General features: G+C 45.3%; 1 protein-coding gene across 1 annotated transcript in view; it reads right to left on the bottom strand.

The window, feature by feature from the left end:
* Positions 1 to 27,302, bottom strand: part of KIAA2012 (KIAA2012 ortholog) — a 115,419-nt gene that overhangs the window by 75,826 nt on the left and 12,291 nt on the right. The window contains exons 3-11 of the mRNA XM_059927356.1: positions 24,693 to 24,852; positions 22,463 to 22,618; positions 18,209 to 18,351; positions 16,842 to 17,025; positions 15,795 to 15,937; positions 13,109 to 13,277; positions 9,679 to 9,828; positions 5,633 to 5,803; positions 3,147 to 3,257 (exon numbers count right to left, since the gene is read on the bottom strand). Of these exons, the coding sequence (XP_059783339.1) occupies positions 3,147 to 3,257; positions 5,633 to 5,803; positions 9,679 to 9,828; positions 13,109 to 13,277; positions 15,795 to 15,937; positions 16,842 to 17,025; positions 18,209 to 18,351; positions 22,463 to 22,618; positions 24,693 to 24,852 (1,387 nt within the window). The remainder of the gene's footprint in view (positions 1 to 3,146; positions 3,258 to 5,632; positions 5,804 to 9,678; positions 9,829 to 13,108; positions 13,278 to 15,794; positions 15,938 to 16,841; positions 17,026 to 18,208; positions 18,352 to 22,462; positions 22,619 to 24,692; positions 24,853 to 27,302) is intronic.

Below are 27,302 nucleotides of genomic sequence, written 5' to 3'. Positions count from 1 at the left end.
TGACACCAGTATATTATCTATTATGAAAACAAATTACTCCCAAATCTAGTGACTTAAAACAATAAACCTTTACTATATCTCACATAGTTTCTATGGGAATCTGGGAGGGGCTTAGGCCTGTGATTCTGGTGCAGTCTCTTGTGAGGCTGCAGTCATGATGCCAATCAGGGATGCAGTCATCTGGAGATTCCCCTGGGGCTGGACCATCTCAGAAGTCACACACTGTCACTTCTGTCATATTCTATATTTATCAGAAGTGAGCCACTATGTCCAGCGCACACTCAAGGGGAGGAGAATTGGGCTCCCCCTTTTGAAAGAACAAGTGTCAAAGGATTTGTAGACATATTTTAAAACCACCATACCAAGAAAGAGTTGCAAGAGAGAAGGATGCTAATTAAATGACCAAAAAACAAGGCAAGTTTCGGGGGTAAAAATCCTTTTAGGACAAGAGCAGGTGTCAACTGGAAACTCTGAAAGAGATGAAGAATTTAAATTTGCATGGGACCTGGAGTCCCAGACTGAACCACTGGCACAGACATTCTTGAGCTTCTTGCATTAAAGAACTTCTGAATAAAAGAACTGAAAGAAAACTTCTATTGCTGCCACTGTGACTAGGAGAATAGATGAAGGATTTGAATCAAGGATAAGCAACTCCAATGTTCCAATGTTTTGACTTGTATCCTTCCAAGTTAAATTTTCCTTTCTTAAGCCTTTGAATTTTCTAAGTGTTGCAATATCCCAACACGACCAAGAGAGTCGAATTCCAGCTCAAGTCTTCACATCTTTTTTTTTTCTTCTGAAGGTTTATACTCATTCTTTTATGCTATCTGAAAGCAAGATATCATGATCTAATTGCTTAAGAATTCATTTCCAAGTAGATGTTGGCAGAGTCTGAAAGTCTCAGAATGATCAGACAGATCATATTTCCGCTTTAACCCAAGATTTTTTAAAATTAAAGAACAACAACTATGATCCCCCCCAAACTTTCCTTTATGGCACCTGGGGTATTCTGTCCATGCATTTCTTGGACATATGATAAAGATAAGAGGTTCTCTAGGACTCTTCTAATATATTTGGGAGCTAAACAACAAACGGATACATATAAATACAGTAATCACAAAAGTGGGATTGAGAGAGAGAAATGGGTGAAAGCTACATTGTAGCAGTTCAGTGAGATGAAGTGGATTTATTGAGGAAAATATCCCAGAAAAGATGAACCTTCCCTTGGAACTTAAAATGATTCTAAATATTTGAGGGCAACTTGGGCAAAGGCTGGGAGATAAGAGAAGGAAGACTGGATGTTTGGGCCATCAGACAGATGAGAAAAGGGTGGGCCTGAATATAGTGGGAGGTGAGACTGGAAGAGTAGGGTGGGGATGGTGATCCAGATGAATTTGAACAAGCAGCTGCAAAGAATTTGGTGTGGGTGGAGCAAATCCTTTGCAGGAGTTGAAAATGTTTTTCAGTATCCTGCTTCCCAAAGCAAAACAAAACAGGGCTTTCCCATTAACAGAGACTCTTAGAAAGCTGGGCCTGTTCTATGGGCGCTTGTAGGGAGATGTGGGTTAAGGTTCTGCCTGCCTCCCAGGGCCCTATGCAATCAACGTCGAGGCTGGAGGTCCACCAGCTGTATATGGAGGACAGGCTAGAGAGAGGGCATTGACTGACTGACTGATTGACAGATGAATCATTTGTTCATTTATTCAACAAGCTCACAGTGAATGCCTTTAGGTTTGAGAGGCAAGTAGGTTTAAATACATTGTTCATGGGACTAAGACAAGATGACAGGCAAGTCTCGATTTATTCAGCATAAATTTCATTTCTCTCTTTCTTTCTTTTGTGTGGAAATTATTGAAAGACTTTCAATGAACATTTACTGTGATCCTGCTATGTTTGCGTCAGGGACTGTGCTAAGTGCTGAGGATGCCAAAATGACCGAAACATGATACTGACGAGATGACAACAAACTTAAACATGTAACTTAAATATTTCCTTTTCTGCTTCTGGCTTTTGCTTTGCCCGAAAGGGAGCTATTTCTCTTGGAAGAGAGTGGACAAATGTGCAGCAGGTGAACAGCATCGTGTCTGCGTTCCAGCTGTTGTACCAGCTGTGTCACAGTGACAGTGGCCTCCACCTGTCTCACTCCTGCTTCCGCCAGTTGAGAACCAAGTTATTTTTATACTCATATCATGGGACAGCCCAAGTGGTGATGGAAGTTCTTTAATGGTGGTTTTGGAACCGAATGCATTCTGTTTTCTGGAAATCCATATACTAAGTGGCTACTTCCACAGCAACAGACACAACACATAAAACGCAGCAATAGTCAACAGCTGCTGCTGGTGGAGTCGATCCCCTTATTTCGAATGAGAGGAGGAACCTTGGACACAAGGAAGGGTTGACCCAAAGTCATCTGACAACGGAGAGGACAAGCCAGGGCTACTCAAATCTCCTGGCTCTGATCTCATGCTCTTTTTGTTGAGGCAGTCATGACATCACCCACCGAACGAGTGCAGATTTTAATCTCCCGCGTTAAGAGGCCTGCTGGCGGTACGGCTCATGCATGCACATCATGATGGTTCCTGGGTGGCTGACACTCATCACCCTCTGACTTCATTTTTTTTTTTTTTCCTTTGCAAGATGGTTATTGCCCAGAGCCAGCATCCCTTTTCCAAAAAGTGAACATGCCAGAAGGGTTTTTGGAAACTGCCTTGATATCTGTCAGGAGCCAGATGATTCACAGCAATGAACCAATGCACATAACAAGGATACCCCTGATTGGATTACCAATTAGCCACCTCCACCTCTGGAGGGTGGTTGGAAAGAAGAGAAAAGGCAGTGTTTAGTTTGGGCAAATACCAAGAGGGCTTTGTCATCCTCATCAAGGCATCAGCACGGCACATTAGGCCTCCTCCAAGCCATTCCATGGGAACGTCTCTCTCCAGATGCTCCAGCAAGAGCAAACTTGTTATGCAGACATTGGGTTATTGTGTCTGAGCTACAGAAGCATCCCTGTGTTCAGCGAGAGGGGAGAAACTGGCTGACTTGCGTCTGTTTCTAATGATGTCTCTGCTGCTGGGGAGTTTTGGAAGCTGCAGGTAAAATCTTCCCCCAAGAAAGCGAGGCTGACCTGGGATGTATCATCTTACCTTCACCCGACAGAAGCTCCTCGGTTTGGGTAGGCCTTGGGAGGGACAGGCAGATGTTTTCTCCATCTGGACCCAGCAAGAAGTGTCCCAGTGTGGGGTCTCTGGATTTTTCTTGAGAATAAGCACAAGCATGGGCAGTGTTAGCACCAGTGCAGGGGAGGGAGGCTGAACCTGGACCGTGCTCCCTGAATCCCCAGCGCGCAGATGCCAGTGTGCTCAGGTGCTTGCCAGGGTGCAGGGCCAGCCCCACTCCCGGGATTCGGCAGAACAGGGCCAGCATTCACGCCCCATCATCTGGAGTCAGTGTGGGATGAACAGGGCGGGGCTGCCATAGCCTACGTCGTGCCTTCTGTGAAGGTCTAGAAAAGGGGGAATCCTCTGGTTTCAGGCGGCCCTCCAGGGACAAGGTGAGCCTGGAGGGGGCACCTTGTGTGAAGGAAAGGGAGCCCCATCCTCCAAGTGTGTGCAGCCCAGCTCCTGGGCACAGGGCTCGGTGGTTCCAGCCTCTGCTTCCTGCTCTATCACATGCCTTTGTGCAGTACTCAGCGGCACAGCTGCGTCCTGTGGATCAAATGCTGGGACTGCTTAGTGACTCCACGGGGCTCAGGCCAAGGAGGAGAAGGAAGCTCTATTTCTCTCAGTTGCTTAGAAAGATTGAAGGTGTTTCTATAACTTTACCTTCCCCATTTCCAAGGCAAAAGGGTCAGGAGTAGAGCTGGCAATCAGCCACAGTGGACGCTTACAAGTGTGTAAACACACACGTACACAGAGGCATCACACACACACATGGAAACACACTCACACATACTTACACCAAGGTGTGCACTCACACGTACATATATACACACTCACAAGGCGCACACACATATGCAGGTGTGCCTGCAAGGACACACATGTATCGTACAAGGACACACAGCAACACATGCGTACTTGTTCTCAGGCAGGCCTGCATAATCACACATACATACACGAGCACACAAGTATACACATGTACTCCCATAGCTATATAAGCACACACATACCCTAAGACACACATGTGCCCACACACACACATTCATTTACACACACTCAGCCTACACGCTTGAGGCTTCAGGCTGCACTCGTCATAGTCATCGCCCTGGCATTCATTCTAATCAGGTTCTCCTTTTGTAAGGGTGTCTAATTCGGGGTGTGTGTGTGTGTGTGTGTGTGTGTGTGTGTTTGGTGTGATTTGTTCTGGGCAATGCGACCTCCTAGGAATACCCTTGGTGGTGATGCTACTGTACCTAAAGTTCAGCTCATTAGCTCAAAATTAAGAGAGCATCATTGCCTTGCAAATAGAAAAGGGAGGAGGTTGTAAGAGAAAGGTTCCATTTGGAAATAGTTTGTAAGTTTCTTTGGTGAGAGAGAGAGAGAGAGAATTTGACTTCGACCATTCCAGCCTTAAACAGAGGAGCTGCAAGCCCATCATGGAATTATTGATCCATGTATTGAATTTATGCTTACAAGGCTTCAAATATAAATAAGTGCTTGGGTCGAGGCAGGGGGAGCGCGAGCGAGCAGGATTTACATAGTGAGGCGTCTGTGTCTGAGCGAGCCTGGGATGGGGCGAAAGCTGTGGTACCTGTTGTCTTCTTGGTGGCTCTCAGTTGCCACGTTCCTCTCGAGTGTGAGCTTCTCTAGGCCCTGAGTGTGATTCTGCTGTTAACAGAGATACTTTGTTCACATTGTCTGGCACCCAAACACACACCATCTCCTTCATCTGGTGCTCAATCAGAGAAAGCCGCCCATCCTCCGATGGGGGAGGAACAGCTGATTGGGCTGCACTTTCTAGAAAATGGTTTGTTGGTCTCCAGCATGGCCCCTCCCTAAGGGATTTTCAGGGGTAATTTGGACCCTAAGCAACTTTTGCTTTATGTGCTGCATTTAGATCAAAGCCCCCGTGGAAGCTGTTATTGCACTGTCTTAGTTTCCTCCTGCTCTTAAGGATAAGAACTCTGAGTGGGGCTAAGTCATAGAGGGTGTGGCCCTGCCTGCCTCATCCTTTAGTAGAAATCCAGAGTCCTTTTCTCTCTGTGCCCAGGCCTCAGGCTCTGCCCTGGGCCGGAGGGTGACTCCTCCCCGGGGGCTCTTCCTGTTGGCAGGGTCCCCAGGCTCCCTTGCCCCGTGCAGGGTTATGGCTCAGAATGCCTGGTAAACCCAGTAGCGAGTCTCCCTGATGAGCGCAGGGAGCTGTGTCATCACACGCTGCTGCCAGGAGCGAGGAAAGCACAGAACAGCTTGGCAGTGCATGTTGGTGCAGAAAACCCTTAAAACATGTACTGACTCTTGAGGAATATGCATAGTGACCGTTAATCCCACTGACAGCATTGGAAACACTGCTGATTTCCCTTTTTCAATGGGGTGGCTTTCAGACAGCTTATGTGTGGCCCCGGAAGATGATTAGAATGAGCCCAGAGCCACAGACAAGCCAAGAAGGTGCATCCGTGCACCCCGGGAGTGATTACCTTGTCCTTCTGCTGGGAGTGCCCCGCCGGCGCGTCTCACACGTGGGGGGCCCATGGCGCTGCTGTGGCCTGACGTCCTGGGGCTGTCCAGGCCCCTCTGGCTCTCTGGACCTTTTCTTCCTTCCGTCAGGGACAGTGGTGGGGTGCCATCCTGGGATGGAGCAGCGTCCTCTTCAAAAGCAAAAGGAGAAAAAAGCATGAGTGAGAATTTGGATGAGCAAGAAGGAGAAGGAACCTCTTTTCTTTTTTTTTTCCTCTTTTTTTTTTTTTCAATAAGAATGTGTTTTACTTTTTTTTTTTTTAATAATGAAGCTGCTTTTCTTTCTTTTTTTTTTAATTTAGGGAAGGCTCTTTTATTTATTTATTTATTTATTTATTTATATATTTTATTTTTGGCTGTGTTGGGTCTTCGTTTCTGTGCGAAGGCTTCCTCTAGTTGCGGCAAGCGGGGGCCACTCTTCATCGCGGTGCGCGGGCCTCTCACTATCGCGGCCTCTCTTGTTGTGGAGCACAGGCTCCAGATGCGCAGGCTCAGTAGTTGTGGCTCACGGGCCTAGTTGCTCCGCGGCATGTGGGATCTTCCCAGACCAGGGCTCGAACCCGTGTCCCCTGCATTAGCAGGCAGATTCTCAACCACTGCGCCACCAGGGAAGCCCGGAACCTCTTTTCTAATTCTGTTGATGGCTCCTAGTGTCTAGGATCACTTATTCCCCTCATTCTCAAGTTTGTCTCTCTTTTCCAGCCCTGCTAGGGAGCAGAGGCCAGGTATCTCCCACAGCCAAGGTGGGATTACTCTTGGCTAGAATAGCGGCCCTTCTGTTGGGGAACCTCCAAGAACTGGGAGGAACTGAACAGTGATTGTTGTTATTCTCATCCTATTGGTGGGCTCCTGAGACAGGAGAAAGACTAGGGAGGCTGCAAGGTCCTTCCCTAACTGGGGAGACCCCAGCGTTGAAGCGCATGGGACTGTTGGCTACAGAGTTCCAACCATAAAGCAATTTTTCTAAGCAGAACCAGTGATCTCATGGCTCCTCCAGGTCATAAAGTACAAAGTAGCCCCTTCTAGATGGTAGTTAGAGGGTAACGGGATGGATGATAAACTCCACAAAGCATGTCTTGGCCTCCATCTCTGTTCTTTCTCTCACTCTTTCCCAAAACTGGCTCTGCTCTAGGGGCTGCTCTAGGGAGGGCAAAACCCAGTAATCTAAAAGTGATTGGGACCTTGTCTTAATCTCAGAGAGAGTGGTCTTTATTTCATGTTCAACACACTCTTGGCGTTTGTGTTTAAAGGCTAGCTTCACACACAGTCTCCAAGTATCACAAGCTACTTATTTACAAAGGGAAGAGGTGTCTTTACGATGGACAAAGACATCTCTTTAACCAAATAATGAAATTTCACATCACTTATAATGGAACAACTTATAACAAATGGAATTAATATACAGGGATATTTTGTGTCCCTTGATGTAATGTACCGAGAAGCACACATCACCAACATGCCATTCTTGCCAAAAATGTTTGATCTGAATCTAATCATGAGGAAACAAACCTAAATTGAGGATAATTCTGTAAAGCAACTAGCCTAAACTCTTCAAAAATGTCAGTGTCATGAAAAATGAGACTGGGGAAGTGTTCTAGATGAAAAGATTCTAAAGAGATGTGACAGTTAAATACAGTGTATGATTCTGAGTGGAATCCTGGATTGATTGGGGAAAAAAAAACAACTGTAAGGAATATTACTGGTGTAATTAGAGAAATTTGAATGTGGACTATATATTAGAAAATAGTATTACATCAATGTTAATTTTCTTGAATGTGATAATTGTACTGTGGTTACAAGGAGAATATCCTTGCTCTTGGGAGATACGTGCTGATAAGGGATGAAATGTACAAAGTCTGCAGTTTAGTCTCGGATGGTTCAGCAATAAAATAAAATATGTATGTGTGTGTGTGCGTATAAAAAATCTGGCTTCATTTTTATGATATGAGAAGTGAAACAATCCAGGGCTAAGCACGTAAATGGGTCTGTGCAACCTCTGGGGCAATGAGAGTCCCACTTACTAGTTCTAAACACCCTTGCTCCAGGGACCCCTGTGTGAGAAAGATTGCCATGAAAATCTTGCCTCTTTAGACTTTTTTTTTTTTTTTTTTTTTTTTTTAATGCATCTACTACCCAGTTGAGTCACACACTGAACTAACATACTGAACTAACCAAGGTACCAGGGACTTCTTAGCCCAGCTTCCTCCTGGCAGGGTAGCAGAGGATGGACAAGCTCTAGATACTGGGTCCCCAGTGGACATGGCAGCTCAAAACAAGTGGAGGGCAGTGTGAGGTGTGCAGCACCAAAGATGAAATTCCCTGGTGTTGCTCATCCCTCCTGGTGGCTCAGGCTGTGCCCCTGACATTATGGTGCACAGGGGCAAAGCTGCTTTCTCACCTGTCTGCACACAGAGTGACCCTTGCCATATGAGGATTTAAAAAAAAAAATTATGTATTTATTTTTTATTTGGTTGCATTGGGTCTTAGTTGCAGCACACGGGATCTTCACTGCGGCACGGGCTTCTCTCTAGTTGTGGCACGCGGGCTTTAGAGCGTGCAGGCTTAGTTGCCCCGTGGCATGTGGGATCTTAGCCCCCTGACCAGGGATCTAACCCGCGTCCCCTGCATTGGAAGGCGGATTCTTAACCAATGGACCACCAGGGAAGTCCCCATATGTGGATTTTTAAAAAAAACTTCGAAGTCTTTAGGATGATTAACTCTCACTTAAGAGATATGGTAAACAAGCCCCTGCCTCAATTATCAAAGGACGTTCTCAAAACGGAAATGTCTCAAGAACATCCTGACCTGGGTTCATTTTTTTTTTATTCTCAGAGGCAGTGCAGTATAATGAATAAGAGCACAGATTCTGGCACTGGAAGGCCTCAGCTCCAAGCCCAGCGAGGCCACTTATAATTGTGTGACCTCAAACAAGTCACTCATCTCCCAGGGCTTCAGATTTCTGATCTGTGAAATGAGGGTAGGACTGTTGTGAGAAGTAAATGAGATAAGATGTGTTAAAACCTGAGGCCAGTGCCTGGCACTGAGGAAGAACTCCTTAAATGTGAACGTTCATCCTTCTACTTCTTCTGATTACCACCACTCAGAGATCACCTAGCATTTGTCATACTGTCATCTTGCCCTTGGGGAAGGAGCTTCAGTTTTGTGAAAATGTAGAGCTTTCTAAATATGGCCCATCGTTTCCAACCTATCAACATATAAAAATATACACTTTGATGCACTCATATGTATAATTTCAGATGTCCACATGATGTTTTGAAAAATTGGAGTGATGCCTTTTGTTGATATTATGAACTTCTCATGAATAGTCCCAAATAGATTAGAAATGAAATTCCATTGGTTAAAAACATGGGAGAAACTATAGAGCGTGCAGCAAATACGTAGTAAGTTTGGTGCTGTTTTACATCTGCAACCAGGAAATATTAGTAGGGGGTTTGATTTAGTGAGTAAGTAATTTGTGAGGTAGACAGGAAGTTGGTTTCACTGCAGCACTTTGGTTAAGGCAGCTGCTGCCTGAGCAGAAGCCATCTTCAAGTGGCCGGGGAGGAGTGGCCTCCCTTCTAGCCTCTTTTTTTTAAAAAAATAAATAATTAATTAATTTATTTTTGGCCGCGTTGGGTCTTCGTTGCTGAGCATGGGCTTTCTCTAGTTGCGGTGAGTTGTGGTGCGTGGGCTTCTCATTGCAGTGGCTTCTCTTGTTGCGGAGCACGGGCTCTAGGAGCGCGGGCTCCACAGTTGTGGCTCGCGGGCTGTACAGCACAGGCTCAGTAGTTGTGGTGCACGGGCTTAGTTGCTCCGCGGCATGTGGGATCTTCCTAGATCAGGGCTCGAACTCGTGTCCCCTGCATTGGCAGGCGGATTCTTAACCACTGCTTCACCAGGGAAGTCCCTCTAGCCTCCTTTTTATGGCTGAGGACCCTGATGTGTCTTGCCTTGCTCTCCTTTGGAGTGAGATCCCTGTGGGATGCTGGAGGGAAGGAATAGCTACCTTGAGGCGAGAGTGTGTTCCTCCCTGTGTCCACTGGGAGATGTACTGTTAATTCCCTTGGTCTTTTCAGGGGCACCTGCTTCAGGGGAGGCCTCCATAAAGGCCTGGACTCTTCTTCTGTTTCTGGTGCTGACTCAGGGTGTGGAGCACCTAGGAGACAAAGAGAAAGCCAAGTTGTAGTAGACATCTGTGGTTTTTGCCAGCTGTCTCTTCTTTTTGGGGACCCATCTTTCTCTCACTCAGACCATGTGGTTTGGGTGGTCCGTTCCCTGACTCCAGGGATGCGCAAGTGACTGAAGCCTGGCTAACGAGAGCACCTCATTGCTTTAGCCACGGTGACTGGGTCCGGGGTGGGCACATAGCCCAAGCCTGGCCAATCACAGGCAATTTTGGTACTTTTTGCCAGAGCTTTTAAGAGGCATATCCTTTCTTTTTTTAAATAAATTTATTTATTCATTTATTTATTTTTGGCTGCTTTGGGTCTTTGTTGCTGAGCACAGGCTTTCTCTAGTTGCAGCAAGTGGGGGCTACTTTCCTTGCGGTGCGTGGGCTTCTTATTGCCGTGGCTTCTCTTGTTGCGGAGCATGGGCTCTAGGTGCGGGGGCTTCAGTAACTGTGGTGCGTGGGCTCAGTAGTTGTGTCTCGCGGGCTCTAGAGCGCAGGCTCAGTAGTTGTGGCACACGGGCTTGGTTGCTCCGCGGCATGTGGGATCTTCCCGGACCAGGGATCGAACCCGTGTCCCCTGCATTGGCAGGTGGATTCTTAACCACTGAGCCAACAGGGAAGTCCAAGAGGCATATCCTTTCTACCGGGGTTAACAAGTTGTCATGGAATTGCAGGAGGCCCTTTTACCACCACATGGGGACAATGTGCTTGAGAGGAAAGGCTAACAGAGCTGAGAGACCCAGACAAATAGTGCCCAGAGGACATTTTCTGAGGCCTGGATCCAGCTGAGCCTGGGGTTGGCTGGTCCTTGCACTATCCAATTACATGAGTGAATACATTTCTTTTTTTGCTTAAGAGAGTTTGAGTTAGGCTTCTAATACTTGTTACTGAAGGAGTCCTCACTGACATACAAAAGAAGGAAGAACTCAATGGATTCACTTTCTGTATATTTTATTCCTATTTTTCATTTGTCAGTGTGTTGGTAAGCTCAGTGGATCTAATAGGTTTAAGAATCTGGTCCATGATGGCCTGGTGACCTTCCTTCCAGGGTCATCATGGGAGATAATCAGGATTTAACCAAATCTTGCAAATAGTCCTATCTTTGCATATATTAAGCATGTCTTTTTTTTTTTAAATTGGAGTATAGTTGATTTACAATGTTGTGTTAGTTTCAGGTGTACAGCAAAGTGAATCAGTAAGCATATCTTTTTATTCTAGTGTTTTGACATCTGGGACCTTACTCACCCTGGGGAGGCTGTCCCTCCCAGGGCTAGCCAGTTCCTAGAGACAGTAAAGGACCACCTGCAAGTGCACATTTCATATGGAAACCAACCATTCTAGAGCCCCTCCCCCCTCTCCCCAGCCATGACCTCCTTAACACTTCCAGGCCACTATCCCCCTGCCTTAATGACCCCAGGGCCAGGTACCAGACAACCAGGGACAGCCCTGATGCACAGAGCCTGCCCAAACTTTTCAAACTAGCCAATCCCAAACCGGCTTAGCCTGCTTGCCCTGCCTCGCCCATTCCTTCCTGCCAAAAATGCAATAAAGGCTCTTGCCCATCCCACACGCGCCACCCCCCTGCCCCGCCAGCCCTTCTGCTTCCTAGCTGACCCTGGTTCTTCTCCATGTGGCCTCGAGGGGCATGGCATGCCCTCTCCTCTTGTGAACTGTGAGTAACAGACTATCTTTTCTCTGGCAGTTGCCTCCTGATCTCTATTGGCCTCATCATACCTGAATAATAAGAAAAACCTACATTGAAAAATACTGTAATACTATGTGTTTTTTTTTAAGGAGCTAAGTAATTTTTTTTTGAAAGTTAAAATCTACGGAGTGAAATGTGCAGATCTTAAGTGTACAGTTCAGTGAGTTTTGACAAATGTATATATCCATGCAACCAACCAAGATTTAGAACATTTTCATCACTTCAGAAAATTCCCTTATGACCCCTTCCATTGACTGGTCTTTTAAGATTAACAGACATGCTTCTTCATAGTGAGAATTCCAAACAGCCGTAGAGCAAAAACTGAGAAACCAGTGGCCGTTTTTGCTGAAGTTTCTAGAAAGCTCAGAACTAGGACTTCTTCAAAATTGGAGTCAGCTGTTTAGAGAGTTGCCTTTTGCCTCAGCTTGCCCAGAAAAGTCCCAGGGGCAAGAATGTGGAATGGCTTGGGAAGGTCAGAAAGAATTTCTCCTTGTGGTGCAGGGTGAGCTGAGCGGTCACTCAGAAGCCTCTTTCAAAAAGCCTTTCTAAGTCCCAGTTGGAATTGCTCTCCCTTACCTGTACTCTCTTAGCACTTTGCTTAGAAGCTCAAAATCTCTTCCCTGACAAGGATTGTAGAAATCATCTAACATTACATAATAATGGTACCTAATTCAAAATCAGGAAAATGGAACAGACTCACAGACATAGAGAACAGACTTGGCGGTTGCCAAGGGGGAGGGCAGTGGGGAAAGGAAGAACTGGGAGTTTGGAATTAGCAGGTGTAAACTATGATATACAGGATGGATAAACAACAAGATCCTACTATACAGCACAGGGAACTATAGTCAATATCCTGTGATAAACCATAATGGAAAAGAATATGAAAAAGAATGTATATATATGTATAACTGAATCACTTTGCTGTACAGTAGAAATTAACACAACAATGTAAATCAACTATACCTCAATAAAATAAATTACAAAAAATCAGGAAAATGGCTCTTCAGACAAACTTCTATCTTTCTTTTATAAAGCAAAGGTCCAAAGATCCAAATATCCTTTTTATCTTGGCTGCCAGGTAACTCATCTAAATCCGGTGCTTACCAAAAGCAATGAATTCATCCCAGATGTCTGATAACATCTATTTCTCTACTCTTCTTAACCAGGTGTTTTATTTTTTCAATTTCAATTTTAGTTGTCCTTTTTAATACATTGCATTTATTTGTTGTAAGCTGCCTGAAAATTCTTGCACCTTTATAACATCTACGGTGCATTGGACTTAATTTATGTGTATGGCTGACTTCCATTTTCTTCCACAGTTTAGCAAAATGCTCTGCTTGATAAGGACTCAATAAATATTTAAAAAATTGAGTTGAATATGACCAGAAGAGAACTACTTGTAGACTTATCCTTTTTCTTTCTTTAAAAAAAGTTCTCTCAAGGGGGTGACCCTGAAGAGTGTCAGCCATGATTTAGGAGAGGGCTGCGTTAGTGGGACCCACACCCCAATCCTTCCTGGCCGGCCTGGTTCCCTCAGGAGACCCAGTCACAGGGACCTACCTCTTCTTCGTGCCTTTCCTTTTGGGGGGTGTTGGGTATGGAAATGAATCTCCACAGGGAAGATGAAGAGCTCTGCTGGGGGCTTATTGGCCTTAAGTTGACTCCTCAGGGGGTCCAGGACTCTGGGTGATTCCTCTGAGATAGGAGGTGATTTCAAAGCCATTGGTGCCTGGAGAAAATGTAAAAACAAACACACCCCCATATGGCAGGTATCTAAATCCTGCTGCCTGCAAGGGATAAATGACATTGTATCTTATTGAATCTCCAGCATCAGAAGCTGCTGAGTGTAATGTCGCTTCTGTACCCAGGGCTGGGAGATAAAGCTGACAGACCTGGAAATCGGTCAACTCACTAGAGTAGGGCTGCTTTGCTTCATGGGAATTTGGTTATGCACCCGTTAACCCAGCCTCTGATTGCTCTGAGAAGTATAAATGTGGTAAATTCAAGAGCCTTTGTGAGGAAATACAGTCCTTCTCTTGCAGTTGGGAAACTGAGCCAGATTAAAATGATAGAGCTGAGATTTCCATGTCCGGAGAAGGAGAAATCTTGGCTTGTGTCGTTAAGAGAAAAAAGTATGGCTCAGACTGTGGACTGTGCAAACTTGTAGATAAGAAAGGGCAGAAAATAGGAATACACATTTGTGTTTGCTTCCCTCATGTCATCTCTCTAAGCCTCAATTTCTTCCTCTGTAAAATGGGGGTAATCATACTGCCCACCTCATAAGTTGCCATTAGGATTAAATGAGCTAATTATATGTAGTTACAAGTGTTTGGAACTAGGCTTTTTTCTATGATATTTCTTTGAGAGAAGACTCTTCTTTCATTAGGGTTTAATACCTAATCTTGCCACTAGCAGAATACCTAGGTGACTCCACACATCTGTAATATGAACATAGCTAGAAAAAAATCACTGTGTGTCAGAATCAGCCACAACTGTAACCCAGTTTTTTAATGTCCAAAAAACCCCAAAACATATGTGTGTGTGTGGTGTATGTGTATATGTATATGGAGAGAGAGAGAGAGAAAGAGAGAGAGAGAGAGAGAGAAAGAGAGAGAGAGAGAGAGAGAAAGGAGCTACGGGTAGTACTTAGAGTCTCCTGTTTCCAATTATTCAGAAGTTGCTGAAAATTTCTCCTTTTAGTTTGCAGCTTTTAACATACGAACTTGGCTCTATGAAATGTATATGTGTGCTGAGTTTCAGGGACTTCAATTTCACAGGAGGAAAAATAAAAACGTCTCTCACCTTTTTAGTGTTCAAAAAGAAAAAAGATTAGAAACACACACAAGTATCCTAACATGTTTAGAGTTGAATGAGGAAGGAAATTCACCCAAATATATTCAGGGTAATATGTATAACTATGAGACGTTAAGAAAATGATTAACCCAACACATGCACATAGCGTCTTTATGTCCCTGGAGACCTCCACTGTCCAGGTGCCAGCTGCCCACCAACTGCCCTCTTCTGAATACTGACCTTGTGTATTTTGTTTGACAAGGTTTGCATTGGGAAATCTATGTGGAAACTCAAATGGTTTGTGTGAGGTATGGCTGATAAGCCAAGCCTTAATTTCTCTATTGTAATTAAAAATTTACAGAGTTTTAATATAGTGGAAAATATTGCTTTCCTTACTAAATCATATACATGGGTTGAGGGAAGGGATTCCTGTCCTCTGAGCCTGGCTCGGTTCTGGGCTGAACTGGGTGTGAGATTGAGGGCTTTACTTAGGCCTGAGTGACCCTGGCAGGTCAGACCTGCTGTTTACTCCTGGTTCCAAGGAACCTGGGAAGACAGATGCCCTTCTGGTATGAATGGAAAGGTTTAGATCAGCTTAGACATGGGAAATCTGAGAAAATCCTGAACAGACTGAAAACGACCTCCCTCACTGGCACCAGGACCACCTGGTATGCCCATGGCTCCTCAGGGCCACTTCAGATGGCATGAATCCCCACCATGAACTAACATTGCTGTTGTTTCCAGTTGGACACAAGATACTTTCACATAAATACTTCATCTCCTTTCATCCTTCCATCAGCCCTGTGAGGCTGGCATTATTATCTGTGTGCACAGAGGAGGTCACTATAGCTCAAAGTGGTGAGCCACTGGCTCAAGTAACACAGCTGCCACAGGCAGAACATTCCAGAGTCCCTGCTCATTCCCACTCAGCACAGGTGCCTCCCAACCAAACTGAAGAGCCACACAGAATTTCAAGGCAGGACCAGGCCAGAGACAGCAAAGGACATCTTTAAGGAAGGTATACCTGACTTCTGAAGGGGGTTGATAAACCTGCAAAATTTATCCTACATTTTCAAAGGTGACAGACCCTCAATTAAGCAAAACCATTTCTGGGTTCCAGCATTTTGAGTTTGATGTGGGTCAGCTGCTTACAAACTCAAATTCTGTCCTTACATGCTTACAGATAAACCTCAGCCCCTTAACAGAAAAAAGGATTCTGTTGGCACCAAAAAGTTTGGTTAACACCATATTGCTTTAATCGGGGGCAGCTGAAATTTCCTGTACTTCACTATTTTCAACATTTAGTAAATTACTACAGCTTTAGTCCAGCTCCACCCGGTGAGCTCAGAAGCAAGTAAGGCCTGTTCTCTGAGACATCCCTTTGAGTCACCTCATTCCTAGATTGAGATTAATCTTTTAAGCACGCGCATGCTTAAAAGCACACACACACAACCTTTTTCCTCCTCACTTCTCCAGATGTGTTTTTTTCTGAGCCAGTGGCAGATGCTACAGGAGGGAAAAGACATCTTTTAGCAGGAGGCTCCTGGAACAAGTGGCTGCTTCTGCCCTGGTAGAGTTTCATATTCCCTTGTTTGTCTGCAGAAACGGGATGGGAACAAGAACTTATTAGTTGCTGGTGTGGGGATGGACAGTTGACTTTCAACTTTTATCACTTTTGGGTTAATGGGAAGAGAGGCAAAGAGAGTGCCGAGGCACTCAGACAGCCATGGCTTTGGCTGAGGCAGCTTCAGGGAGCCCTAATCTCATTATCTGGGTTGGGTTCTTGCTGGCTGAGTCAGGTGATGGGGAGAATAATAACGATCATAATAATAGTTACTATGTGTTAAGTGTTAACTATGGGACAAGAATCATGCAAAGTATTTTAAATTTATTTACTTATTTATTTTTGGCTGTGTTGGGTCTTCGTTTCTGTGCGAGGGCTTTCTCTAGTTGTGGCGAGCGGGGGCCACTCTTCATCGCGGTGCGCGGGCCTCTCACTGCCGCGGCCTCTCCCATTGCGGAGCACAGGCTCCAGACGCGCAGGCTCAGTAGTTGTGGCTCACGGGCCCAGCCGCTCCGCGGCATGTGGGATCCTCCCAGACCAGGGCTCGAACCCATGTACCCAGCATCGGCAGGCAGACTCTCAACCACTGCGCCACCAGGGAAGCCCGCAAAGTATTTTATATGCATTAACTGAATCCCCATAATAGCCTTATGGAGGTATTATTATTATTCCCATTCTACAGATGAGGAAACGGAGCCTCGGTCAGATTAAATAACTTGCCCAAGGTCACAGTTAGTAAGCGGGGGTAATTTGAGCGCAGGCAGTCTGACTGCGGAATGTGTGCGGTCGAGGACTGGTCTCATTCCTACCTCCAGCTGGACTTTGGCAGTTATTTTCTAAGGTGAGTGGCATGAGGAAGTGACACTCAGCCTGCCTCAGTGCTCTCTGTAGGATCAGGTTTACCGAGATCAACAAGCAAGACATTCGGCTTCTTACCGCTGAGATCTGCCTTCCTGTTGGGGAAGGCGACTCCGTAGAATGTCGTGTGGGATTTGTCACGCAGGAGCCAAGAATGATCGATGCGGGCATGCCCAAGGGCCCTCCTGGAGGTTTGCTGTGTTTCTTCATGGTGGCTTTCCTTTGAAGCGTGGATACAACGGTGATTCCCTTTTGACGTGTCCTAGGGAACGACAGATACGCATTCCTGAAAACAGGTTTTGTAAAGGAACAGAGCAGGTTCCTATAACAGTCAGACCTTGTGGCTAGACTGGTGGTTCCAAGGATGAAATCTCCTTAGCAGCCTGGGAAGAAAAACATGGTTATAATGGCAAGATATTTCATGATGTTTATTATAATAAAACATTTTATTATTGGTGATGGAGAGAATGACATTTAACCATGCCTGACATATAGTGCTTTCCTGCAAAAAAATTAAAAATCAAAATCAAAAAATTAAAAATCAAGCATTAGTATCACTGTCTTTTCTTTTTGGCAAACTTTTTTTTATTGTAGTAAAATATACATAACATAAAATTTATCATTTTAACCATTTTTAAGTGTATAGTTCTGCATTAAGTATATTCACGCTGGTATCATTGTCTTTATCCATCATAAAATGTCTCTTCTCTCCCACTAGGTGGTACTTCTCTTCTCCCCCTTTCCTGTTTCATTGGCGTATGACCTGCTTGTAAGTCATACATGTTTATTCAAGATAGGAGCACGTGTTGTCTACATTTCTCTGAACCACTGTCACCTTGTACACACACACACACACGGGCCTTAGAGTTTAGAAAGCATTTTTACATTTTAACTTATTTAATCCTCATAGCAACCTTGGGAGGTGTGTATGATAACAGCTCCATTTTACAGAAGAGGTAATTCAGGTTCAAAGTTAGTAAGTTAGTCACCACAGCTAGCAAGATGCAGGACTCAAAACAAGGCTTTTCCAGCTCTAAGGCCAAAAAAGCTCTTTTTTCTAGAGAAGACTAGAGCTGCCTAGATGGGGTGAAGAGTGTAGGGAGGATCTGTGGTTAAGTAAGATTGGAAAACCATGAGTTAAAGCTAAACCAGCCACTTTACCTATAGAACTACCTATGGTCCATGGTCAAATGTGCACTGTGACCCTCTGGGAGGAGGACATGGTGTGCTGCATTTCCCAAATGTATTTGGCCAAGAAACCCTTTTTTTGCATGGAGCATCTGACGATGCTAGGGTTCCACAGGTGACACTTTGGGAAACAGGGGTCAGTAGGCTCAAAGTACTCTTCTCTTCTCTGGAGGACCCCAAGAAATGGTGAAGGGAGGGAACATTACCTCTAAAGTCAAGAAGAATAGTGACAGAGGGGACCCCATTAGAAATGGTACCTCTGCCTGGGTTTCATCTTCCTGCCAGGGCTGCTTCCTGAGTGGTGGCAAGCGAGTCCCCTGGCTGCCGTGGTTCTTGGCTACACAGCCCTGGTCCACGTGTCCACCAGCCCCAGCTTCCCCTTCATCCAGGCCCTGGTGACCTGCAAAGGTGAACAGTGGGTCAACTTCACAAGCCCAGAGATGGGTATGATGCTGTTAGCTGCTTCCAAACTGCCTTCCTTCTTGCTTTTCTGAGCAAAAGTGTCGATCAAGGCCCTTGTTCCTCCTCCCTCCTTATTACTGTATTTCTGCTAGTGCCTCCACGGAAGTGGCAGCCAGGTCAGTGGAACAGAACTGCTTTAAGAGTTAGGAGGCTCAAGGTTGAGTCTTTGTTTCATGGACTCAGTTTCCTCATCTGTAAAATGGGGATACTGATTTCTTGCTCTCGCTTCCTTGAAGAGTCGTCTGGGGCTCAAATAAGATCATGAATATGACACCCCTTTGTAAACTGTGAGGGACTAGGGGATAACAGAGGTGTGATGATGGTGGGGTGACCTTCAGCCCTGCTCTGTTGCCACTGAGATGCTCAGTCTGAAGCACTTGATTTCCTGGGATGTCTGCTGTTCATTTACTTGTAGAAAAACTCAGACAAATGCACTGCTTAGCAATCTGCACTTACCCTGTCTGTGTAACCCTCAGGAAGGATCTGAGTCAACAGATGACTCCAGCATAGTTAACAAATCTTTCATCGATGGTTAAAGGGTCCTGCAGCTATTTTCATCACTTACTCAAGGTAGATTTATTGCTGAAACAGTCTGGCAAACTTTCCTTGTTTGGAGCCGCTTTAGCAACACCTCCACTCTCTGCTTGCAGCTCCGTGGAACAATGCGGGGCTGTCTTTCAACCAGAGGCACTGGAAGCCCTCAGAGGCTCTGTGTATGTTGGAGCGCTGGGCTTCTGGAGGCTCCCAGCCAGCCCCACTGTCCCCCATACTCCCCAACCCTTGTCATTCCTTACATCATTCTCATCCTTGGTGTCATTGGGTCAAGAGCCAAGAGCTTATCTGTGGGACTACTCCCTCCCTGCAGCTCCCTTTCCTCTGCCCATTGGCTCCTGAAGGCTACTTTGGGTCTGAGCTGATGCTGAGAGTGTTGGTGGGGCAGGTACAGACTCAGGCGTAGGTTCAGGGGGACTGCTCAGGTTTTAGTGACCCAGGGAACCCTTGAATCTGGGGTGGTCCAGGGCCACGTTAGGCCTGCTCCCAAGAAAGCCTCAACTTCATATAGGATGTAGCACTAAAGACCTTTCTGTGTGTTCTAGAATGATCCTTTGGGGTCAAGCTGGACTTCAGAGCCATCCTTCCTGGTCAGATTCACCAGGGAGCCAAATGCATTTCTGAGGGTAGACGAAGTGAAACTCTGGCCAAATGGCCACTCACCTGCTGAATGGTATTATATGGCAGACTGGCTAAGTTGGGGCAGGGTGCTCTGGGGTGGGAGGATATAGAGAGGCATTCTTCCCTTTAGCTGTATCCCAGGTGATATTGAATATATGACTCAATCTATGTGAGGGAAACCAAGATTCTTCTCAGTAAACATCATCTCTGGCTCATTTATCTATGCTTAACAGAAACAGGTTTGCAAGCAAGGTATTGGAAGTTTCAGTTGTTGAAAGGAGACCATGCAACTTGGTCTCTTTCTATCTCAAATATGGGTTCAGATTACCCAAATAGTGTGCATGGGGGTAGTAATTTAGAGCTCTTAGAGAGCTTTTTTACCGGTGTCTTCTCCTATGGTTTTTTACAACAACCCAGAGAGAGTGGAACGCAGACACCACTACTCCCATTTTACAGATGAGCAAACTAAGGATGCACAAAGCATAAGTGACTTAGCCAACATCACATTGTTGGGGGATCTGAGATTTGCAGCCAGGACTTTTGCTACTTTCTCCAATACAGTGTCTGGCAAGGAGAGGGAGGCCAAGGGGAGATAAAGTTAAAACAAATAAACCATCAGTCAAGGTTCAAGCTATAGTCTCTGAGCTATTTTTCCTTCTTTACAAGTTGATTTTTGGTCCCTGTGATCATGGGCAATTGGGCATTACAATTATGCTTAAAAAACACAAAGTAGGGAGGTCTATAACTAACATTTATTGAGCACTTGCTATGAGCCAGATACTGCATTATCCCCTTTAAGTCCCACATCCAATCCTGTGAGGTATAGGTGGGTATGGTCATCTTCATTTTATAAATGAGGAAACTGAGGCCCAGAGAGGTCACATGGCTTAGAATCTGGTGCTAATGGCCACGTGTTTAATCACTATTTAATATTGCCTCTCTGTTTCTGCCTGATTGTGACAACTCCTCCATATATGGCATCAATTAGGGAAGTCACTTGATTCCTTAGGTGTGCAGTGTTCCTCCACCCTCAAATGGAAGTACTGTAGTCCACAGTCCAGTATTTTTAGATCTTAGGGCATCAAAGTCTAAGGATATTAACTGGAGACAGTAGAATTTTTGAAGCAAGAAGGCATTAGGCAATGGCGAGGTGGGGTGCCACCTGGGGAAGGGCAGAAGGTTCCAGCACAGGAGGATTACTGGGTGAGTTCACTGCTCTTAGGACATGGATGGCCCAGAAACTTGATCTCATCAGTGCCTCAGAATCAACTGGTCTCCAGGATGTTGACCCACGTTAGCAAAGTGCATAGAGACTGATGTATAGACCGGGGTATAATTACAAAGAGAAATACAGTTGCCTGACCAGCATGTTTCCCATAGATGAACTACTGGAAAAGGCTATGACCAAAATTCCTTGATAATGGAGTCTAGACTCAAGGGAGGTATATGGTGGGCATGTTTATGGCACCAGGCTCTGAGAACCTGCCATGTTCTTCTCCACTCCATTTGATAGATCAGATTCTCTACTTATCCTGACTAGATCCTTTTGCAAGTACAGGGCTTGGTTAGGCACAACTATTGTTTTTGGAAAATTCCTTTTTCATTTCAGAAAAATTAACTTTATATTATGTTAGGCTCTTGTCCTTTCCTTCTCGTTTCTCAAAAACTCTGGTACTAATCAAGACCCTATTCTTTGCCCAGTCATCTTTATCCAGTCATCTTTCCCCATCTCCCTTAGCAAAGCAAATCTGGCTCTTTTAATGCTTCAAGTTCCCAAGAATAATATTGACAGGTAGAACCTCCATAGTACTGAACAGCTTACAGACAGCTCACAATAATTTTCTGTGCAGTAACGAGGTAGGCCTTATTATGTCCATTACAGAGATAAGCAAACAAGCTCAAAGAGGTTGAGCGATTTGCTCAAGATCTTACATCTAGTAAGAGAAAGAACAGCCATTGCAGAACAGCCAGATTTCTCGCTCCAAAGCCTGTCTTTTTTCTTATGATATTGCCACAAAACCACAGGTTAAAGAGTGTTAGAGTGAAAAAGATGTAAGAAATCATCTAAAATCTAGGCTCTAGATATGCATTGTCCAATACAGTAGCCACTAGCCACATGTGGCTATTTAGATGTAAATTAATTAAAAGTAAATAAAATTTTAGGGCTTCCCTGGTGGCGCAGTGGTTGAGAACCTGCCTGCCAAAGCAGGGGACACGAGTTCGAGCCCTGGTCTGGGAAGATCCCACATGCCGCAGAGCAACTGGGCCCGTGAGCCACAACTACTGAGCCTGAGCGTCTGGAGCCTCTGCTCCGCAACAAGAGAGGCCGCGATAGTGAGAGGCCCGCGCACCGCGATGAAGAGTGGCCCCCACTCGCCGCAACTGGAGAAAGCCCTCACACAGAAACGAAGACCCCACACAGCCAAAAATAAACATAATAAATAAATAATAAATAAAAATTAAAAAAAAAAAAGTAAATAAAATTTTAAAACTCATTTTCACAGTCACACTACCTACATTTCAAGTGTTCAATAGCCACATGTGGCTGATGGCTACTATATTGGAATTGGACAGCATATATGTATATATATATATATATATATATATATATATATATATATATATATATAAAATATATATATATATAAAATATATACATATATATACATACATGTATATATATACATATATATATGTATAAAACATTCCATCATTGCAGAAAGTACTATTGGATGGTGCTGGTCTAGACTAACTCCCTCATTTTACAGATGAGGACAATGAAACCCAGAATTCCTAGACCTTATTTTGGAAAACTTTATTTTAAGCTGTTAAAAATCCAAGTATTTGAGGTCTGGTTTGATAAAATCAACATGTACCTTGTTCCAAAGATTTTCCTGGTTGAATCCAAAATGGAGGGAAGACAGGCAGGAGATGGTATTTGGGGGGTACACCTGAAAGATCCTGTTGTGGCCTGAGATTCCTTGGTACATTAAGTTGACTTTCCTGGAGCAGCACAGAATCCTTGATGTATCCTGAAGAGTAGGTCAGGAGTTATTGGTAGAAATAATGGTTGCCAGCCTAGAGGTCTTGCTGATAACTACAAGGTTCCCCACTTGCATTAGTCTTAGCTTTGGACATTGCCCATTAAGGAAGACAACTAGAAGATGCGAGAGATTAAAAGAATCAGATAGAAGCCGTAGAGGGTTCTCTGTCTAGTGTCTTGGGTGCCTCTGGTCCTGTGCCACATATATACTTCTTCCGCTCCACCATTCCCAGGAATTGGGTCCCCCTCGTGGAAGAAACATGGCTGCTTTTTTGGGGTTGGGTAAAAGGCACCTCCTGCCTCGGGAGGAAATCTAAAGGTTTCTCCTGGATATATCCTGCTTGCTTCTGCAACCCCCATGATTTTCAGTCCATTCTATAAGTATTTATTGAGGCCTTATCAATGGTCCCACCTCTCTGCTGGGCAGTAGGGTGGATACAGAAAAACCAGACATGGGTCCTTTTTAAAGGCACTAATAGTCTGTTGGAGAGACAAAGCTCTCCTGTGCTCTACGTGTGTGGTCCCAAGTGTCAGTGTTATATAAGGCCAGAAAATGAGGAGCTCAACATTGGCTGGATTTGTCAGAGAAGCCTTTGTAGAAGACGTGTGCCTGAAGGGTGGTGAGGATTTATCATAGGAGTGGAAAGATGGGACCAGAGAACATACCAGCATCACAAAGGTGGTGAGCTCTGAGATGTGAAGGAAGGGGGTGGCAGAGTCCACTGGGCCAATGATCTCATATCCCAGTATTGTCTTTGCTCCTCCAGCTTGAGAGTCGCACCCTCAAGAAGGCCTTTGGTGAGGAATTATGGCAAGAGGCCCAAGAATGCACGTACACATGGACCTTTCCTTAAACCACACATTGTAGCTACATGACTTTCATAGAAGGGTCTGAGACATTTTTTGATGTTAAGAGGGGCTCTCCTCCTTGAAGACGTTGGGCTTGGGCCATGGGGCGGTGGCCTGCTCTGCCCTCCGCCCCACCCAACAATAAACATATCTCTGGTTAAGAGGCTCTTTCTCACAAGTGTTAGATAAATGGAACTGCCTGGAACCGTGGGTCGGCCGTGAAGGGTAAACCAATTACTGGACAAACCCACATCTCCCATTTTCCTTCAAGTCATCACTTATTGGGGAGAGAGTTGTTTTCTCTCCTTTCCCGAAGTAAACCTATAAAGCAAGAAGAAAGTCAGTTTTCCTCTGGTCCCGTCTGTTTGTTGGTGCTGAAGAGATGGCAACTAGCTGAGTAGGCATTGGCAAATCCTACTGCCTACGCCTCTCTTCCCCAATAGGTTTGCCAAATAAAATACGGGATGCCCAGTTAAAATTGAATTTCAGATAAACAATGAACACTTTTTTAGTAGGAATATGTACCAAATATTACAAGTGTAACTTTTTTGTGCGCGCCTCTGTGTGTATGTGCACGTGTGTAGGCGCTAAATCTGGCAACTCTAATTCCCAACCATTGCCTGTTTTTATTTTTAAGCCATTACAGAGTGTGTTTGGGGTCTCTGTTCAGCAGCGGGGTGTCCGTCTCACTCCTGGGTGGGTTGTGCTGGAGAGCCACCTTCTTTGAGGAGAAGGCCTAACATTTCTACGTCCTGGGGGATCTGAGGTCCCTCTGAAGGGGAAGTAGGGGATGTTGGGAAGAGGGTGGCCCCTGGGGTGTGGGGAGGATCTGGCTTCTGATCTCAGCTTTGCTTTTGGCTGAATGACCTTGGACAAATTACTTTGCTCCTCTGGGCCTCTTTTTCCTTCTCTTGTAAAAGATTGGGATTGCACTGGAGCATCTGGAGTCTCTGCATGGGGAAGCTTGGGAAGCACGTTCTGCTTGGGATGCAGAACGTGAGACTGTTGAGAGGCAGTAGAGGGAAGGCAAGACTTCAGGCTGCACTCCCTCCGCACACGTGGGGGAAGCTGATGGGCGAAAGGTGCGATGGCACAATTAACACAGAATTGGGCCTGAAATTCTGCTGTTTCAGACCTTGATGGAAAACACACTCTCACACCAGAATACGAGGCGGGGCGGCTCAAGGTGCACTTCCTCCCATGTCCCCACTGACCTGCACATTGGAGCCTGTACATGGTGTCAGGGGGCCACGTCCGCAGGAGGCCACGGAGGTATCTCTTGGCTGAATACCCAGGCTGGATCCGCTGTAGGCCCTGGCTCTCTGGTTGGCTCCGGAAATGGAGGTTTGGCTGCCAGGCTCTGTCCTGCTCTCTCTGTGGGGACACCAGTCAGGAAACAGCATGGCTGCTGAGCTGGGAGCCTCGCAGTGATACAGGCGGGCTAGCACAATCCTCATCAGTAATCCGGGAGACTCCCGGAAGGTGCTGGAAGGCACCAGAAACAGATGCCTCGGCCAACAGACATAAACCAAGAGCCCACCAAGCAAAACTCTGAAAGGCCCCTGTGGATTTGCAGTTGGAAGGAGAAGGAGAAATGAGAAATACCAGATCCCATCTTGAGCTAGAACACCAGAAAAGGATAAAGAGCCTCAAAAGAAAACACATCATTTAGTTCAGCCTGTGGAAATCATTTTAGTATCTTAAAAAGTGGCCCCGTATGGCAATGAGAAAGCCAGGTCGACAAATCAGCATCAACATTCAATGTTTGCAATATGAATAATGGGACAGACAAACTCTGTCTGTGTTCACGAGGAGCATGGCATTTTGAAAATACCTGGCTCTGCTGCATTTCATTTCAGCCAGGGAGAAGTTTCTGGGAACCTACCTGCCAAAGTCACTATGCAAGACATCATGGGAAATAAATGTGAATAATAACATCTTACACTTGGCTAGGGCTTTATCTTATACAAATAATTTTCACCTCATTATAATCCTTTAAGGTGGACAAGTTAATATCATAACCACTTAAATGAGGCAGAAACTCTCTAAGGGTAATCAGTTAAGCACAAGAATAGCAAACACATGGTCCTTGTGTTGACATCTCTCCTCATCCCTGTTGTCCATGGCAGACATCACCAATCAATCACAGCACTCTTGACTGAAGAACCGATTGTGATCTGAGTCTGCTTTTTCTCTGGAGAAAAAGCGACAAATAAGGCAGATTGATAACTAATATATAAATTGACTAAAGGTGAAAAAAAAAAAAGCATGGCTTATTATTCAATTGGCTCTACTCTCTCAGAATTTGTTAATTAAATGAATGCTTGGAATCCAAGCACAGAGCATCACCTGGCCCTTGATGTCTGGACAGTTTATGTGGCAAGTACTTCAAGTACAAAAAGAGCCTGAAAAACTCAGCCCCACATAAATCTTGAGGCTTTTTCCAGAGGACATGAGAGAGGGAGTTGTAGGGAGGGCAGTGGACACAAAATGACTTAAGTTCTTTCACTCACTCCATTTTTTCATTTGGTCATGCAGTAAAAATTTGCTGAGCACCTTCTACGTGCCAGGCACTGTGTTAAGCCCTGGTCTATGGAGCCATTAGATCCAAGGCTTTTTCTGGATGAATTGGAACTTCATTTCCTCCTGTAAATCTTTGCTTCCAATGACTTCCCTCTAAATGTGATAAAACCAAGCCTCTTCTGAGATGCTGTAGCCCTGGTGCAGATGGCATGACGCCCTGTCTGATCTGGATAAGAGTCCCTTGTTTTTCAGTAGGGGGCGTTTCTGAAGCACCTGCTTGGTTCTGTAGCTTTACTCGGCCACTTGCTCAATGTGGCAGGGAGTTGCCGAGAAGAATTAGGGAGTCCCTTATCCTGGAATTTGGCACATCTAGATACATTTTTGCCTTGAGTTTGAAAGCTGATCTTGGCCTCTGTATTAGTTTCTTACTGCTGTTTAACAGATTACCATACACTTAGTGGCTTTTTATTATTATTATTATTTTTTGGCCGCGCTGTGTGGCTTGCGGGATCTTAGTTCCCTGACCAAGGATTGAACCTGGGCCCCTGGAGTGAAAGCGCTGAGTCCTAACCACTGGACCACCAGGGAATTCCCCGCTTAGTGGATTTTTTTTAAAAATAAATTTATTTATTTACTTATTTATTTTTGGCTGCATTGGGTCTTCGTTGCCGTGCACTGGCTTTCTCTTGTTGCAGCAAGGGGGGGCTACTCTTCGTTGCGGTGTGCGGGCTTCGCATTGCGGTGGCTTCTCTTTTTGCAGAGCACAGGCTCCAGGATGCGGGCTTCAGTAGTTGTGGCTTGTGGGCTCTAGAGTGCAGGCTCAGTAGTTGTGGTGCATGGGTTTTGTTGCTCCGCGGCATGTGGGATCTTCCCAGACTGGGGCTCGAACCCATGTCCCCTGCATTGGCAGGTGGATTCTTAACCACTGCGCCACCAGGGAAGTGCCGTTAGTGGCTTTAAATGATACAAATTTGTTATTTTACAGTGCTGGAGGTCAGAAGTTTGAAATGGGTCTCACGGGGCTAAAATCAAGGTATTACAGGACTTTCTGGAGGCTCTAGGGAAGCATCTGTTCCTTTGTTTTTTCCGGTTTCTAGAGGCTGCCTGCATTCCTTGGCCTGTGACCCCTTCCTCCATCTTCAAAGCCAGCAACATTGGGCTGAGTCCTTCTCATGCTGCCATCTCTCTGGTTCTCTCTTTTGATTCCTTCTTCCGCTTTTAAGGATCCCTGTGATTATACTGGGCCTGCCCTGATAATCCAGGATAACCGCCTTGTTTTAAGGCCATCTGGTTAGTAATCT

This window comes from Balaenoptera ricei, chromosome 7 (genome assembly GCF_028023285.1).
Source record: "Balaenoptera ricei isolate mBalRic1 chromosome 7, mBalRic1.hap2, whole genome shotgun sequence".
Taxonomy (NCBI): Eukaryota; Metazoa; Chordata; class Mammalia; order Artiodactyla; family Balaenopteridae; genus Balaenoptera; species Balaenoptera ricei.
This window is presented reverse-complemented; position numbering and strand designations above follow the sequence as displayed.